Genomic DNA, 19,138 nt, shown 5'->3' with positions numbered 1-19,138 from the left:
CCAAAACTTTGGCATATCATCTGTGTGTGTGGGTGTGTGTGTGTGTGTATCAGTGCCAAAGGATTTATGTGTTTATATTGAGAATTTTGAAGTTGGTTTGGCAGTCCGCGGGCCTTTCCTGCAGGGGGCGGTGGGGGTGTTGTGCGGTTGCACAACTGTCGGGCTGGTCGCATAAATTGCAGCATGAAATGTAGGGCGTAGTGGGGTGTTGCATCTAAAGAAAAAACAAAAAACACAAAAAAAAAACAAAAAAGAGAAACGAAGCTTTAAATACCCTTCGAGATCGTTTTGCTTTGGCTCAGACAGCTCTCAGGCTGTTCAGGCTTCAATTCCAATAACAACTGCGGTGTATAGAGCGAAGTACCCTTTTGTCTGAAAGGGTATGGAAAAAAACAGAAATGTGTTGCAGCTTTAGACATGAGGCGGGTCGAATGGGGGGGGGGGTGGCTGTACCCAGGGCAAGTTTCAAGGGGAAAGTTTGCTGGTAGATATCGAAGAGGAATGCCTCGATTGAGAGCAACTTTGATTGAGAGCTTGAGGGCACTCGGGGGCTGTTGTTGTCATTCAACGAAGGGAAGAAAATATGGAAGCCAGCTTTGATTTGGATTTTGATTTTATTTTGTGGCAAAAGTAAACGAGCGAAAAGGATCAGTTAAGCAGAGCTGCAAGTTGTCAACATTGAATAATTATTTAAAAGATATATTTGTATATATTATAATATATTATATATTTGTGTGCTACAGAGCCACAGGAGAGATCTGCATTAAATTTCTAGCATAATGCTGAGAGTAATAAACCAAAAACTCAAACAGAATCGTGCCCTAAAAAAGGATAATATTAGTGGGAATCTACTGCCACTGCTGCATCTTCCTTTGGCATCTATAAATCTTCTTCGTCGCTCTTTGGCTCCCCTTCCCTTTGATTCCTGCAATCTACAATCTATCTGCACTCTGCAATCCATACCTTTGCCCCTCCTGCACACCTTGACTTTTGTGCAGTAAAAAAATGTGTAAAATATAAATTGTAAATGAATTCCATTTACCCCCCCCCCCACCACGCCGAGCTCCGTTTGGCGGCTGTAAATGAAAAAGTTTTGATTGCTTTTAGCAGCAAACACCAGAGAGAGAGAAAGAGAGAAAAAAAATACGAGAAAAATATGATCATGTGGCATGCAGCAAGCAGCAAAGGAGCCAAGGCGAAACTCAGGCAGAAAAATCGTGAAAAAATTGCAAGGAAAAAACACATTTTTAGCATATTGCACACGGGCACACCCGCACCCCTAGCCACCTTCCCACAACCCTTAACATATGGTGCATAAATCTCCAACCTGTGCGCAGGAAGAGATGTGGCAATAAGAGGATGTGGCAGAGGCAGCGGCAGTGGGAGGGGCAGGGGCAGCGGCAGAGGCAGGGGTGGCAAGGTGCTAATGGAAATCTGTGTAGGAGCCCTCCACGGCGGCGGGGGCGCGGGGAGGGGTTTTACTTTTTTCAATTTTCAATATAATTCCTGTCAAGCAGCCCTACCCCAAATCCCATGCTCCTTTTTCACATACTCCCCCCCCCTTCCATTCCCACTTCAGGCACCCATTTCATTCTTTTCCTTTTAACACCCTTTTTACCCCCCCACCAGCCAACATTTTATCCCGTGCTCGTCTTGGCTGCTTCTTTATTGGCGCGATATTGAAAATTATGCGAACGCGCTTCATGTTTGGCTAAAGCGATTTGTTGGGTTGGGGTTCGGGGTAGTGGCAAAATATTGGGCAGCCGTGTGGCAGTCTCTCTAAATGGTTAATGGTGCAACAAGCAGGGGCAAATTGCGGAAGCTGCCACACATGACAAATGGCTGTGGCAGACAGTGCGCGACGAAAACTGCAGCACAAAGGTGCAACCAAAAATCACACAAAGATGATTCTTCTTGTTCAAAGCTACAAAAGCTAAAAAAAAAAAAAAATTACAAAAAAAAATAAAAATTAAAAAAAAAAAAAAAATAAATAAAAACAAAATATCGATAAATAACTCTACTGTTCACCACCAGAGGGAATTTCCCAAGTAAAGATTTTCATTTGATTGTAGTTTTTGGGAGTGGGATGTTGTGTCTGTGTGGCGGTGTGGCGGTGGGGCATCGCAATCTCTTCCGTAATAATTTTTAAAGAGCGGCCTAATCAGGTCCAAATATTTGGATGATTGTCCGCCCAAGCTGCGGCTGGCTGAGGTGTCGACAATTAGTCCCAAAACGCTGATGGGGCAGCCGGAGATAAGCCCCCCACCAAAAAAAAAAAAAAAAAGAAAGTGTGAGTCGATTGTGGGGACGAGGCCTAATGATGAGTCAGTATACATACACTTGAGCATTTTACAATTTTTACAAAATTTTTTTGCTACATTGCAACTACATTAAAATGTCTATTATAGATAGATGTACATGATCCCATAGGATTCAATTGGTTGCGTGTATGTTTTTTTTTTTTTTTTTTTTTTTTTTTTTTTTTCCCCGGGATTTTTTGGGGGGGGGGGGGGGGGGGGGGGGGGGGGGGGGGGGGGGGGGGGGGGGGGAGAAGGAAAAAAAAAAGGGGGGGGGGGGGGGGGGGGGTGGGGGGGGGAGAGGGGGGGGGAAGAGGGAAAGGGAGAAAAAAAAAAAAAAAAAAAGAGGGAGGGAAGGAGGGGGGGGGGAAAAGGGGGGGGGGGGGAAAAAAAGGGGGGGGGAAGTGGGCCCCCCCTTTAAAAACCTTTTAAAAAAAAAAAAAAGGGGAAGAGGAAAAAAAAAAAAACAACGACACAAAAAAGAAAAGAGGGGGTGTGTGTGTTGGGGTCACCTATTTGTAAGAGCCATGCACTTTTGCGGGTTAAAACGCCACTCGATTCAATTCGGGCTAAGATCTTCTCCTGCCTGATGACTGACTGCCCTGCCGCCTGTCTGTGTGCTGCTTGTCACTCGTTAGGCATTCATTTGTCGAGGGCTCTCGGACCCCAAAAACCCAACACTTAATGACAGACAGCCAGACAGTGTAAGACCTTGAGAGCGCGAGAGGGTGTGAGGAAGAGACTCAGACTGAGGCTGAAGCTGAGACTGAGACTGAGAAGGTGGCGCAACCGATGACAGCGACAGCGACAGCGGCGACGATGCTTTGGCCCTATTGGGTCGCTGCGCCACTTGAGGCATTCGCTTTGGCTTAATTACAACACAGTTTCTGTTTCTGTTTCAATGTGTGTGTGTTTGTGTGTGTGTCTGTTGCTGCAGCTGCAACACTTAGTGGAGGAGGCAGCTGCCAGCTGCAATCGGTAGCAAAACTTATTGCCCAATAAGACACTCAAAGAAGTTCGAAGAATCACAGGATCTCGCGACCCATGCTGAAAACAGCGCAGATGAACCGATGAAAGCTGCCGCATGATGCGTGTGTACAGAAAACAAAGAAGAAGAACAACCGCAAAGAAAAAATACACAAAGTAGGAAGCAATTCACAGCCCTCAGCTGATGGCCGTCACTCAACACATATTAGGCAATCGATGATCGAAACTAACTAAGATAGATGGGCCCCCATCCGAACCATCCACCTGCCACGTGGCACTGCCACTTCCCCTGCCACTGCCACTGCCACTGCCACTTCCCCATTCTGCATTATCCTGCCATCAGATAGATCATTGCTAAGCCATAAATCACAATTCGTGCAGCGGCCTATGGGGGGTAGGGGCCATGGCATTGCCTCTTGGCATTGCCTTTGCAAAACTTTCCTTGGCACTGTATCATTTTTTTTTTTTTGTGTAGATTTTTGTACTGGAACTTTTGTGGCAGGGCAGGGGGGCACTGGGGGCACTGGCGGGGCACATAAAAGTTTCTTTGGCAAAGTTTATGTGCCACTTGCAAAGATTTACTGGTTAAACTTTTGCATTTTGCATACAGGACTAGGACTAGGACTCTTGGACTTGGACTTGGATTTGGGAGATGGGAGATCCATCCAAGCCACCCCACTACGAGCATCCCCCATAGATACATATGCGAGCGGCTGGGGGCCGTACTCGTGTTTGTTTTTCCCTGTATTCTCTTAGCCTCATTCCTCATTTTGAGGCGACAACAAATCCAAGTTTTTCGGAGACGTCTCGCTGGCTGTCACAGAAGGTGCAAAGCTAAAGAAAAAGCTAAAGCAAAGTTGAAGCTGCCGACAACTTCTGGAGACAATTCGAATCAAGCTGCAAGCTGGCGCACAGGACGCAGGACCAGCTACTGAATAATGCATGCGCCCAATGGAGACGATGGGACGATGGGCGATGGGGGCCGAGGAGGAGCTCTACCGATTTGGACAGTTGATTAGGCAGACCGGGCAAAGTTTGGTCCACTTTTGGGTAACAGTTACAGCCTGAATGCAGTCATTAAAACTTATGGCAAAGCAGAGGATTGAGAATCTGTAAGTCAGGGATAGAATAAAGCCAGCAACCGATGGGCGCTGCTGCATGTACTACTCTCTCTCTCTTGAAGCAAATCAGCTTGGGGCTACGTTGACAGAGAGCATCCTCGCACTGCTGTAAATAAAACTAAAAGACTGAAAAAAAAAAAAACAATAGAAAAGAGCCAGCAACCGATGGGCGCTGCTGCATGTACTGCTCTCTCTCACTCTCGCTCTCTCTGTGACGCAGATCAGCTTGGGGCTACGTTGACAGACAGCATTCTCGCCCTGCTGCAAAGCATGGGTATCGCAGGCGACATAAATAAAACTAAAAGACTGAAAAAAAAAAAAAGAAAAAAAAACATTTCAGCAAGCAAAATTTTTTTTTTGCGCAGGGAATGGAGCGACAAACAGCAAACAAACAACGAACTGAACTGGAAACTGAACTCAACTGAAAATGGGAAATGGCAAATGGAAAATGGAAAACTTTTGCATTGCGACGACTCTTTTTGGCATCAGGCAGCAGCATCCAACATCCAGCATCCAGCAAATATTCAGCATCCAACAGCAGAAGGAAAAGTTCATTTACGTAAATGTTTTTCTTTTGCTGGTGGATGCTGTTTTTCTTTTTGGCGAGAAATTAATCAGCAAATGGATTTTCAATTTCCCATTAACACTCCACGACAATGGGGAGAGGAGACCTCTACCTCTCCCTCTGCTGCTGCTGCTCCCTTGTGGCATGCAACTCCGTTTGTCGCCTTCTAAGCTTTTGTCTCCAGACGCCGTCTATGGGTTGGTTAGGGTACGGGGTAGGGGCTAGGGGAGAGCATATGTAATCATCGCTAGGGTTTTGCCAGGGCAAAAGGGCGCCACAGAGAGACGGCGGACGGCAGACGGATCTTCTTGTCACTGGCCAAAACGAATATCTATAATTAAGCAACACCATTTTCGGATGACTCCAAAAGGGATGGCGAATACGGCCCGAATTGGGTGGTGGTGGGGGGAGTGGAGTGGGGAGGGTGAATGGATGATGAAATCAGGAAACAGGTTGCATCATTCATGGTCTGCGCTGGGATCCTCATCATCAGCATCATCGTCATCATTGTCGTTGTCGTCTCTAGCAAACAGAGTTGCCGCATCAGCATCCCACTTACTTGCCACTTGCCACTCGCTACTGGTTGCTGGTTGCTGCCACACGGCTGCTACTGTGTGCATTTTGTGTGTGCATTGGGACAGTGGCGTAGGCCAGCATGGGACACACATTGTATTGTATTCTGTGTCAACACTTCTCACTCTCTTTTACTTGTACTCGCTACTCGTTACTTGTGCTTCTCACTACACGTAACTTGTGCTTCTCGCTACTCGTTACGTTGCTGGTTCCTTGTCTCTGTCAGCAGTTACTTCTCACGAGATCTTGTATTTTTTTTTTCATTGCTCAACTACCTACAAGATCTTTCCTTTCCTGCTACGCCCCTGCTCCATGCCCCATGCTCCATGCTGTTGGGCAACAGATGCTGCAGATCATGATGCAGTGCCTGCCACTCTGCCTCTGTGGGCTGCTGCTTCTGCTGTTAAAGGTGACGACGATGATGATGATGATGACATCCAACTTGTTGCTGCCGACTGCCGGCCTGCCCATTAAGTTGTATAACATGGGTCCGACCCGCCGCAGTGGCAGGATAGTGACTCAGATGGGCAGACCGGTGTAAGAGGGAAGGGGGGGAGAGACAGTGTCAGATCGTGCAGATCAGCCATAGATTTAATGGGAATAGCTGGTATACTGGTTCACCCAGAGCCACCGTTTCGTTTCAGCTTTCGCTCAGTTGAAGATGTCTCTCTCTCGCTCTCTCTCTCGTTCTCTCTCTCTCGCTCTCTCTCTGTCAATCCATCAATCAGCGAGCTCTGAAGTGTGTCAAACCTTTTACTAATCGCCTTGCGGTCACTCAATCAATTAAGCCAGAACAAGAAGAACAAAGAATGAACAAAAACAGAAAGAGAGTTAGAGATGGAGATGGAGATAGAGAAAAGGAGAAAACCATTAAGAACCAGAACACAGAGGCTGTGGGGTGACAGAGGGAATACTCGTGTGCTGCTGTTGCTGCTCGTAATCCGCAGAGAGAAAAGGCCGACCGACCGACCGACCGACGGACCGACGACCCAGATAGCCAGAAACAGATCCGAAAACAGTGCCAAAGTCATGTGTGTTCGGGCGATTATATGCATATACATACGGACATATGTATATCTGGAGAGACATATCTGTCAGATACGTGACACTGTCTCTTCCCCACTACCACTCCCCCCCACACACTGTAACTCCCTGCTACATAGACTGGGGTGGGGTGGGGTAGGGTGTGGGGGCCACTGGCTGGACACGTATTTCGGTTTTTATCGCCGTCGTTGTCGTTTCGGGGGCCTTCATAAAGTGTCGCGATATTCATAAAGATAAAGCCCTCGGCTCTCTCTCTCGTTCTCTCACTGTCTCTGTGTGGGTGTGTGCCACGCCTACAATTCGTGTGACTTTTATCGCCCTTGCCCCGTGCCTTCCCCCCAGGCAGCCCCCCCCTTTTTGTGGGGGCCTTCCTAGGCAATTAAAATGCCCATTAGGCTCTATTAAAATACCATTGACTGGCTCTGACTCTGACTGTGACTCTCTCTCTCTCTCTGTGTGTGTGGATTGCCTGTAGGGTTCTCTGCTGCTGGCTCTGCATCTGGTTTTGGGCTCTTTAAGTGGCATGCCAGCAGCCATGCCACACGGAGTCCATCTGGCTGGCCTTTGAGGCAAATTTAATGCAATTACATGCCAACGACGAGGCAACAACGAGAGCAAACAACTCAATTAGAAGAGGTTGCTGCAACTGGAACACACACGCCTCTCACAAGGGTGGCAGGGTGGAGAAGGGGTAAAGGATACATGGAGGAGTGAGGTGGAACACATCAAAGGATGCAACATGCTCTGGATCCATTTATGGGGAACTCAAAACAGAAAATAATGATTGAGTGGGGCTCTACGCTTAAGTATGTGGCAAGGTATTTTATTTAAGAACAGAAAAACCAGGAACAAGGGGGGGAATGTTCAGGAAAACAGATAACAAGTACCTTTAATTGTTGCCAAAGCACACAACAAATTATGGAATCATTTGGCGTATTAAATGCATGCCCAGTGGCCATAAAATGTATCCTCCAATGGGTAACTTTGGCTCATCACAGCAGAACTTATGCAGCAAATACAATTCCACTCCTTGGTATTTAACAAAAGAAGAGCTTTGCCCAAGAGTGAGCGAAGGAACTCAGTGCAGAGGGGCAGAGGAGTTGCCATTAGGTAAGTACGATATATGTAAATAAAAGAGCACATTAATCATATAAATGCTAACCTTATGCCTGTGAAAGTTATCTAAACGAAATTATGCGTACTCTATGGGTAGATAAAACATACAGGTAACAGGGAGTGAGCAACGCGGCCCACTGAAGGGGAGCATCGATTAACAGCAGTAAGAACAGTAACAGCAGTAAAAGCAGAGCAGCAGCAGTAACAGCTGAGCAGCAGCGACAGAGGAGCAGAGGGGGGGGAACGAGAAGCAACGGAAGCAGATGCAGATAGGCAGATCAGCAGCTAAGGCAGAGAAGAAGATCAGCAGAAGGAGAGTAGTAAGAAGATAAGCGTTGAACAGCAGCAGCAGAAATCAGCCGATGTCTAGCAGCTGCATAGAGCCCAATTAATCTTACAATTAACTGTGCACCGCGATTTAATTTCAATAAAACTATACCTAAATAATATTTTACATTTGCTCAGTACAAATATGAACCCTAATTGTGAATTTATCCGCCATTTCTTCTTAACTTCTTTTTTACAGCCAAAAAGCAAGCAAATTATTATTATATTTTTTTTTCTTTCTATTTTTGGGTGCATTAATTTGGGCGACTCTGATATATGCTGCTAAAAAGTTTTCTTCTTCAATTTAATCAGATGATCAACACTTTTCGCTGCCATTTTCATTTTACTCTCTACCTCACACCCTCCGTTCCTCCCTCCATCAGGCGTCGCTTTTACTTTCTCCATTCCTTCCACCTTCCACCTTTTCTGTGCTGAAAAGTTCTCTCGGCTTTTTGACATTGGTCGTCATATGCAGATGGCAAGACATGGGGCAAGGCGGTTCCCACACTCCTTCCCTACCCTCTGCTTGTTTTTTCTTTTTCTTTTCTTTTTGGTGTCGCTTGTTGCTGCTGCTGTTGCTGTTGCTTTTTGCGCCACTGTCGTCATAAACGCAGCCTTATTAAAAGTGCAAAAAAAGTTTTATATTAGTGCAGACAGGCAACACGCTCGCTCTGGCCTGGCGGCCTGCAGCCGTTTGATGGGCAGAGTGGGTGAAGTGCCAAAAAATCAACTTGTGCCAGAGCGGAAGCCCAGAAGAACTACCAAGACGAAGCTAACCAAGAAATTATTATCAATGTACGCATAATTCATTAAAACGAGCAACTTTCCCCAAGGACTTTGCGACGCGAATGAGTGGTGGGGAGTGGAGCAGGTGCGGGGGGGAAATGTAGTTGTCTGCTGACATGCGTTCCACAGATAATCATCCTCCTGCTATATGTATACCTTGTAGTCGAAGCATGCCAGAGGGTGGATATGCTGCCTGGATTTTGGCATTTTCGTAGCTATAAGAAATGCGGAAAAAGGAGATCCTTTGGACCACGAAAAAATAAAAAGTTTTTTTCTCAGTACAATATGCCCTAATTGTGAGTATCGGCCACTTTGGCATTTTCTAGCTTAAGGAATGCGGAAAGCAGACCCTAGGTATATTTTTCCAGAAAAACTTCCATTGATTTCTAATGGCTAAAATGGGGCCAATACGCGAGTGTCGTTTCACGTGCGAAGCAGCCAGAGGACATGGCATATGCGAACCCTCCCCAAATTCGGATGCTGATGATGTTGCCCCAAAATGTCAGAGTGCACTTTGTCATTATATCATTATATGGGAAGCGCCGACACAGCTGCGGCACACACACACACACTCGTGCAGCATTCGGCAGCAGAAACAGGAAGGAATGCAGGAAGAAATGAGGGAAGGAAGGAAGCAAGCAAGGAAGTAAGGAAGGAACAACCTAACCTAACTTTGTTAAAATTTTCTCTCTCACTTTTTGGCCTCTGCTCTCTCCATGTCTTTTTCTTTGCGAATATATATATATATATATTTATATTTATATGTGTGTGTGTGTGTGTGTTTCCCTTTCTTCTGCCTGCTTTCTCAATGAAGTTATCGTTGTCAAGTTTTAAGCGTGAACTTTTTGCCACGCCTCCACACCCCACAGGCCCACAGCCCACAGCCCCCACCCCCATACCCCCATCATCATTCCATGGCCACAAGAATTGGCTTTCTTCCTGCCACTCATGCCCCGCCCCGCCACCCTACCCCTTCGGGCTGCATCATAATTCGCTATTAGAAGTCACTTAAAAAGTTTCCCAAGTTTTCTTCCATGCAGCTGCCAACATTGTTGTCAGCCACGCCTACGTCCTACGGCAGCCCACACCACCACCCCACACCCCCGCCCACGTCCACGCCTTGTTGGCCCAAAGTTGTGGGTGTTTTTTTTGGTTTTGTTTTTTGTTTTGTTGTTTTGGCGGTGTGGCAGAGTGTGTCTTAAAATAATTATAATGTCTCGGGGGATGCAATTTTTTAATTGAATAATTGTAGACATAATGCCAAGGCATGCGCAAGGGGTAGGGAACGGGGAGTGCGTGACCCACCTGGCCACTGTACTTACACATAGATTTGGAACTTGTGGGGATACCATTAGCCATCAATGCATTCCATTTTTTGCTAGAGAAATTGGATGAACGCTGCAAAAGATTAAATAATGACTTATCGATAGCTTGTGCCACTCAGGTGCATGCATTTTCCAACATATCTCAGAGAAAGAAGTTTATGTGCACCAATGGCTATACTATTTTCTATAAAGGTAACCTTATTTTTCGTAGGCACCCATGCCCTTAGGGTAAATCAAATTGTCACTAAAAAAGGAAAGCGAATAAACTATTAAAAAGCAAACAACAAAAATAAAACAAAATTATTTCATTAGTATTTTTAATTTTCATTTAGAATGCACATATACTTATTTCATATGAAGGGAAAATTATTCATTTAATATTTAGTTATTATTAAAGTTCATGCAAATAATATTGTTATTTTTTGTTTGTTAATATATCCTTATATACTAGATAAATACAAATAAGTCCAAAACATTCTCTTTGTTTTTAATAGTTTTTTTTTAAGTAATATCAAGGCACATATGTATGTATGTATGTATACTTCTTTCTCTGAGGTATAACTTAACAATTCATTAATCTATTTATGTACATATGTACATATGTATTTGTAATGAAAAAGTGCGATAATTGTATAGAAGATAATGTCGCTACACGATAAGGTGCAATCGTATTTTGTTTTATTTTTTCTTTTAGATTTTTGATGCTTCACGTAAGTTCAGCGAACACCAACTAAATGCTAAAGCAAACAAGCTGAACAGGCGCAGGGTCTTAATTTCTATCATGTTTTATGCTGTAATTATGTATGCTCAACATTAATTCAATATCATACATATGTACATACATATATCATATATTTATATTTTGTAGCTATTTTTTGTATTATTATTAATTCTGTATTATTCTGTAATTTTGTGCAACATTAATTCAATATATATCAACCTATGAATCATATATATTTTGTAGTTATTTTTTGAGTGGTCAATTTTGACCTGCTGCCTGCTTAACGTGCTTAAGATGATACCGCGCAACCCCGAGGTAGTCTTCTTTTTGCTGCCTCCTTGCCTTTCATTCCGCCCATGGTGGCAGCCATTAATGGGTTAATTTGCATTAATATGTTCAATTGAATGCGTTGCAGTGCCGCCAATCGATGCTGCACGCTGTCCATGTGGCAGCCAAACAAAATGGGTATGCAGCGGGTATATGGGGATTGTATCTTGTCAGCCATATTCGAATCGAATACTCTGATCTGCCATTGAAGGGCATCGCGTAGTCGGAATACTCGCCTTTGGGTTGTTGTCTTTTTTTTCCGTTTCGATTTTTGCATATGGCTTAATTCGAATTGCCATCGCATTGCAATTAAATTCATTTCTGCAGCCAGGCACCAATACCCTCGCTCGGCTCCTTGCCCTACCCTCTGGCAGGTCCCACTGCCCCACTGCCACCCCGCGAATGTCCTTTGGTGCGGGAAAGCCCCGTGAAAAGTATGCAGCGCATAATTGCATTTAAAGCGGCCACAAACAATGGCACTGCCACTCTGCCACCCCCGAGCCACCCCGTCAACCAGCCATCTCTCACGGCAGTCTCTTACTCCCGCCACCACCCTGAGACCCACAAGTCAACTGAAGCTGAAATCATCATTAAAGTAATTATAACTGTCAATCCAGGAGCTGGGAGAGTGCCGATAAGGATGCAGGAGACACAGAGACAGCGAGAGAGAGGGGAGGGACAGATACAAAGGTAGAAAAAAAGTGTAGGGAGAAAGAGCAGCGTAAGGATCGGATACCTATGCACATTTATGTGTAAGAGTATGTACAGCAGCTGTTGGAATTAAATAACTTCCCCCCGCGACTCGAGTATAACCATTTGGGTGCAATTAGCTTACCCCCACTCCACCCCACCCCAGCACATGCTCCTCTGCCAACCACTTCAAATACTGTTTGACATTGAACGAGGGGGGTCGGCTGGGGCCAGCACGTCGATGTTCAAGGTCAGCTGCCCTCGCTGCCTCACCCCACCCCACTCGCAGCCACTTGACTGCCAATTGGTTTGCAGTGCACGCAAATGAGAAGCCGCTTAATTAACCCCCCCCTCCACACTGCACACCAAACCCTCTCTCTCTCTCTGACATAAGAAAACACTGAAAGTCATGGGCAGGCAGTGTGTTAGTGGTAGGGGGGGGTATGGGGGAACGGTAGCCGACATTCAACGCATGCAAATGCTCGCCTCAAACGCACACGCACCCCAACTCGAGCCTCACGCTCGCACTCGCACACCTGTTGTTCAGCGATCGAACAGTGTTCGAGCTGGGAGGCTGATCAGACAGAAGAGAACGACAGGGTGAGAGAGAGGGAAGAGAGTGTGGTGGGTGTCTGTAACAGATTAGTTGGCTTGTAGAGCGGGAGAGAGAGAGGTAATTGATTAGACGCTGCCCAACCAAATGTTAACTTAACAACAGTCACAGACAACATCACACATGCTCGAGGTGCAACATAATCAAACTGTTGCGCCCCGGCTCGACAGGCGCGCAGGCGTGCTCGTCGGCACCGAACCTGCCGAGCAACAGCGAACGACTTGAACGGGTCAGGGACAGTGCTGGCTCGAGCACGGCTGGTCTGGAGAAGAAAAGCTAGCACCAGAAAACTCTAGAGCAGCAAGTACTTAATGGTATTGAACGAAATGAGACTTGGGACACTAATTGATGTCATAAATGTTCGGTGAGCACAGAAATGTAAAAATAATTTTTGGCTAATATAAGCTAAATTAGAGATTCTAATTTTAGTGTTAACTGTGTTTAGTGTTAGCTCATGAACACACTGCAACATCAGAGGTCCTAGCTAGGTCAACAACAAAATCAAATCAAAACCATTTCACTTGAAATTTCACTGCATTTCAGCATTTTTATAGCCAACTGACATACAATTACAGCAAGCCAGATAGCCATTCCCATGTTCGAACGTAACATGTTGTGCAAGTCGCTTGCTCAAACATGTTTGGCCCAGTCTATTTGCCGGCAATTCCCATCGCACATTGGTTGGGCTTCATTTGGTTGGCGGTTCGATTCAAACACTAAAAACAAACGAAACGTCTGGCCGTTTGCTTGCTTTGCTTGTAAATGCTACCAAAATGCTAGGAAAACACCGAAACGTTTGCAGCAGCGACCCCATCTGTTCGGCAGCAGGCAACATGTGTTAAGCGGGTACGGTACGAGCGGCTCGACACAACAATCCCGAACGTTGACTAAATCGGTTGGGTACACGCGTGTCGTTTACCGTTTGCCGTTTACCCGTTTTGCGTATTTTTGATTCGTCGCGTCCCATCTTCCGCGCTTTTTCGGGCCCCGTGATAAATAAATGAATTGTTCAATTGTTTAAACATTTAAACAGTGCAGGACAGAGAGAGAGAGAGAAGGGCAGGACAAACGTCGGCGTCAGCGTCCTCTGGTTCCTCCTTTTTGGCGGCGTTCAGATGTTTTGTTTTTATCTGCAGAGCCGCGTCTTTGCGTAGGTGCATTTGCCTCTTTGCATGTTGCGTGTGTGTGTGTGTTGAAGTGTGTGTTCTCTTTTTTTTTCTAAACAAATTCCAAGTGCAATTTTTTTACGAGTGCAGTGTTTTTTCCTTCTTGAGGAGACAAGGAAACGGAGTGATAGAGAAAGAGAATTAACAAGTTGAAAGAAAGATCCGAAAACCGGATTCAATAACAGAAGCAGCATCACAAGAGGAGAGCAGAGCAGAGGATCAGCAGCAGAAGCAGAAGAAGCGAAAAGAAAAAATAAGCAAACACACGCACAAGGCAGCGACGCCGCCGCCAGCAGAAGTGCCCTGATCCTCTCAGCGCCGCAGCTGGCAGCACTCTCTGTCTCTCTCTTACGCATTTTGTTAGAAGCAGAGAACAGCATCAGCGGAAGGTAAGTGTGAAATGGAGCATCCTGTTGCTCTCTCTCTGTTGTGCGCAGGCGTAGCGGTATGTGCCCCCTCTAAGTGCTCCACTGATCTGATCTCGGCCCCTTTTCCCCCATGTGTTTTGTGCAAAAATTAAGAGAAGTGCAATTAAAAGCAACGCCAGCAACAGCAGCAGAGGATCCCCATTCTTTATTTTGTTTTGCTTGTTCTCTCTCGCTGTCGCTGTCGCTGCGCTGCTTTCCTTCACTCTTATTCCTTTCGCCGTTGCAGCGCTGCCCTTCCTTTCGCTCTCGTTGAGTATAGGGGCTGAGCTGCGCTGCCGTTTACTGGAATTCTGCCCTCTGCTGTCTGCACTGCTGCTTTCGGTCTGGCAGCGACGCTCTAATTTCTTGTAAAAACATTTAGTGTGACAGAGAGGGGACGATGCTGTGTTGTGTGGGGTTGTGGAAAGGAGGGGGTTCCAGCGATAGACAGAGTCGCGCAATCGATAGACAGAGAGCGCATATCGATAAGCCGCTAATTGAATTAGCACCTGCCCCTAGCACCCCCCTTTGCTCAACAGCAAAAACAAATTGGATTAATGAAAAATAGAGACAGAAAGACAGAGAGAGAGAGAGGGAGGGAGGGAGGGAGAAAAAAAGCTAAATGGTAAAACGATGGATTTCTGATGCCACAAGCAAAAAGAAAGGGCCAGCTGTGAGTGGGAGGGAGATGCAGCTACAAAATGTTTCTTTCATAATCGAAGAGTGCGAAGTGGTAGATGGAGGAAGAGGCAGACGACGAGGATGGCCACGACACGACATGATAATAACGGTTTCACAAATTTCTGTTTTTGGCTCTGTTTTTTGTTTCATCTTCTGTGGATTTTGTCTTTTTTTTATTTTGTGTGATTTTTCCTTTCCTTTCGTTTATTTGTTTTTTTTTTTGCAATGCATATTCCTTTCCCTCTTTTTCTATTGTTTTTCGTTCTGTTGTTCCTATTTTTTATGGGAAACATCAATTGGCAGACCCTGGAATATTTAATATTGATGAATTCTCTAGTTCCCCTGAACAAGAAGCCTCTTCCCTGCTCACAAAGAAAATCCATCTATTCCCGTCGATTCCTTACTATTTAAGATTTGATTCCCATCGAATGAAACCGATTATTCAGCCCCGAAAAGCGCCGGTGCCAATGCCTTTTGTTTAATTAAACTTTTGTCTCTGCTAATTGCAAAATACGAGACCCGTCGCTAAAAGAAAGATCTATTAATATTATCTCTGTTTAATTTCGATTCTCCTTTCAATTTCGATTTGCATTTGAATGAATGATTGAATGGATATCTCAATTGTTTGCCGTGGAGAGGAGAGGCCACTAAGGGAAAGTGTGTGAAAAATCGTGTGAGGCCCAGCCCTTGGGGGCATCTCCTGGGATCTCTTTCTCTTGTATTATGATACCATCCACTAATTAAAATCCCCGCAGAAAAAAAAAACAAACAATTTTTGATGTACTTTTGATATGGCTGCCCCATTCGCTGTAAAAGAGCCTAACAAAAAACAATTGGATTATGATTATGATATTCGATAGGTGTATCATTCGGCAGCTGTCGATAATGAGCTCCACACCCCCTCCCCTGTGCACACTCTCTCTCTCTATGGAGAGCCCCCATCTCACATTTCATTCGAAAAAAAAAGTTTTGGGTAAATGGTTGAATGAATAGATGGATTGTTGGATGAATGGATTCGTGTCATATCCGCAAAATGAATTGGCATTCGTCTGGCGCGTCCGTCTGGTGCAGAGTCGCGTAATTGGTGGCAGAACGGTGTGTGGAGGGGAATGGTGGCAGAATGGAAATGGAGAAACTGTTTCGGTTTCGGTTTCGGTCTGGTTATATCCGCAAAATCAACACATTTCCAAAAGGGGGGTGATGTGATATCTGTCAACGGGTTAATTGGAATGGCAAATTGCCCAGCGATTAGTCTGCGATAAGTCGATGAAAAGAAATGATATTTCGTGTATTAAAGTGTTTATAATTCGATTACAAGTTAGATATATTTCGTTGATGGGTCGATTATTAAGTGTTTCATTATGACAATATAGGAGAACTGGAACATTTTGCGATCGATCATTATATGATATTAATGGTTGTTTTTCAGTGTTTCATTGTGAATATTGTGGTATATTAATTGATCGGGGATTTCAATAATCGATAAATCAAATCGCTTAATTATCAAATATATTGTAGAGTATCGTGTGTAACAATAATTTATTTGGATATTGGTCGTAATTAATTAATTAATTGTGTTATCTTATGGCTTCTAATTGTCGAGTATTTATCGATTATTGAAATATCTTTTGTAATTTGTCGAATATAAATCGATTATTGCTGGGCTTCAATTGATATGTGATCAATTGGTATACCAATACTTGATAAATACAAATATTGCTGTTTGTAATTAGATTAAAGATAAAAGATTATCCATTTTTCGTGTTATTTTTTTTAAATATTTATCTATGGGGATATCAATAATCGATTTATGTATCGATTTCAAGCGATTAAATCAATAAATTAATTTTTTGTTTATAATTTGTGGAAAAAGTCAATTTTCTATATAGATCGGCTTAGCATAAATTATTCAGTGTTTTGTGGAACATTATTCATTAAATGATTGGTTAAATAGCTATGAAAATCGATATCCAATCAAGTAACTTCGTGTTATATCATTAAAATTATTGAGTTTAGTGTGTGTTAAATGGGTAAGAGCTATGGAAAATCCAAAGCTGTGCATAGTTTTTCTTGTTTGGGCTTTAACTGTGTGAGAGGGCAAACGCCGTTTTGGATCCCTGTTTAATCCGAATAATCGTCGTCGAAATCTCCCCACATTTCCATCGATTCGTTCATATTTAGCTTTTTGCCATCTTGACCGTCGGCCGTGTTTGACGATTTTTCCGAAGAGTCTTTTCCCTTCTGGCCGTGTGGTGGGGCCGAAGAGTCACGGCGCAAATCGCGTTTGCGGTTCTTTGGCGCCACGGACTTGGAACGGTAGCGTAGACACGGGGGAATTATCAACGCCGTAGCATGAAGTTTCTCAGAGTACTTGGGAAATGGGTTTTTGATCTGCAAAAAGGGAACAAAGATCAATGTGGTGGATGGACACCACCGCGGTAGCCGCGTTGCTTACGTAGTAGCTGGGCTGCTTCGATGACGTTGATGGTTTAGTATCGAGCTCTGGTGGATCTGCTGTGATCTGCAGCACTCCATAGACCTCCCCGAACTGCAGATGGACATTGCCATTTTCATCGGCATCCTCTAGGCCGACATCCCTCTGAACTATAATCTCGCCCTTGACCTTAATGCTGCCATGGAGTGCTGCAATTTGTGTCACTCCCCGTCGCATCTTAAAGGCATAAGCATGCATTCCTGTCAGGGACTACAGTGGAGTGGGGACAGCGGCTATTGCTTCTGGGGCTTTCAACATGAGGAGGCCTTGCACTCACCTGGTGGTCAACAGGAAATTCATTTTTTTCATTGCGGCCTATGCGATACACTTTATACGACTTGAGGGTGCGTGCTGGCCCTCCATTTACGCTGAGCTTTACTGTACAACTGCGACCTGAATCCATTTTGAATGAGAGAGCGAGAGAACTATTTATACTTTCTGTTCTCGCTCGGAATTTTTCATTTTGAACTCTATACTGATTTGTGTGACCCACAGAATTCTGTTGCAATATCTGATTGGCTTCTCAATGCCTATGTGGGGGTTACGGGTTCTATAGATATCAATCAAAAAAATAGCAGCCATAGAAAATCTAATCAAAATTCTTTTTCCATTCCTAAGCCAAAAGGCAGAGAGCAATCGAGAGCATAATTGATCGATCATCGATTTATCGATGATGAATTTTTCGATTTGTAGTTTTCCATCGCCTTCTTTAATCATCGCACAGCACAATTGAATGTTTTTGGAGAGCTGTTGCTGCTGCCTTTGCGTGTGGTATGCCCCTTGGTATTCGCATTCGCCACAGACCCCGTTTGCAGTTCTATATTTAAGTTGCATGCCCCAGCCGCCGCCGATTCACCGATTCACTGTGGGGAAGGGGAAGGGAACGCGCTGCTGCTCTGCCACTTTTCACATCGTGCCACACGAAATGTCTGCGTTTCGTGAGGCAGCAACAGCAGCAGCAGCAAAAAAAGAGGCTAAATATAAAATAATTTCCAAGCCAAAACGAGCGAAAAACCACTCGCGGCAGAAGACAATTGAGAAGAATTTCGAGGCACAACGAGGTACAAGACGAAAAGATGCCAAAAAAATAAAGAAGCGGAACAAAAGCAACAGAGTGGGGGAGGAAGGAGAGCGATAAATGAGAGGAGGCAAAGAGGCAAAAGGGGGAAAAAGATTTTATCCTTTGAGTCTTGTAGAAAATTTTTAGGGTATCCGAAGAGATCCGATTTCTCTTTTTTTAGCGAAAATTTGTTTGATATATATCTCGTATTTCCACACGGTATACGCTTTGTCGATAGCACATCTTTTTGGCTGTTTCTTTTGGCTGTCACCATGCCCCATTGCCTCATGCTGCCCTATGCCTCGTTCTGTGTGACACTGCTTAACGATGGATCTGTGGATGGTGGAGTTTTCGGTGGGAATTAGAACCGAAAACTGAAGCCAAAGCTCAGCCACAAAAGACCTTGGAGCGCGGTGATCACACAGTTGCCTCCCCCCTCAGCCTGTGCCACTGCTGAAATTTTTGAGCCAAAAAAGGTGACAGAAAGTAATGTAAAAAGGGCAACAAATTTTGAGATGCCCATGAAAGATTTTTGAAGAAAATTTAAAAAGAGAAACTACATATTGGGAAAAGGTAACAATACTTTACGGAAAGTAAAACTTTAAACATACAAGGTGGAAAAATCTGGAAAATGAAATCCAAGATAATTTCAATATTCGAAATAAATAAATAAAATATAAATTCAGATACCAATATTTGAAAATTGTTGTTGAAATGCCTATGAAATATTCTGAGATTTAAGGGAGATTTTTGGGGCACACAACTTCTGAGGAGCAGCGCAGCCCTTATGCGGCCCTTTCTCAAGTGCCTCTCAGCAGAAGACTTCATGCAAATTGTT

The 19,138-nt window shown here is 44.4% G+C and overlaps 2 protein-coding genes across 2 annotated transcripts in view; one reads left to right on the top strand and one right to left on the bottom strand.

Annotated features, from left to right (window-relative positions):
• The first annotated feature begins 13,334 nt into the window (after positions 1-13,334).
• Positions 13,335-19,138, top strand: part of LOC111071970 — an 85,001-nt gene continuing 79,197 nt past the window's right edge. Inside the window, exon 1 of the mRNA XM_022363531.2 lies at positions 13,335-14,047. The gene's annotated coding sequence lies outside the window, so the exon portion shown is untranslated. The remainder of the gene's footprint in view (positions 14,048-19,138) is intronic.
• Positions 16,740-17,753, bottom strand: LOC111071971. Its single transcript, XM_022363532.2, has 3 exons — positions 17,518-17,753; positions 17,202-17,450; positions 16,740-17,137 (listed from the first exon to the last, which is right to left on the bottom strand). The coding sequence occupies exons 1-3, from the start codon at positions 17,641-17,643 to the stop codon at positions 16,868-16,870; spliced, it is 645 nt and encodes a 214-aa protein (XP_022219224.2). The 5' UTR covers positions 17,644-17,753; the 3' UTR covers positions 16,740-16,867.

Source organism: Drosophila obscura, unplaced genomic scaffold (assembly GCF_018151105.1).
Source record: "Drosophila obscura isolate BZ-5 IFL unplaced genomic scaffold, ASM1815110v1 contig_190, whole genome shotgun sequence".
NCBI lineage: Eukaryota > Metazoa > Arthropoda > Insecta > Diptera > Drosophilidae > Drosophila > Drosophila obscura.
This window is presented reverse-complemented; position numbering and strand designations above follow the sequence as displayed.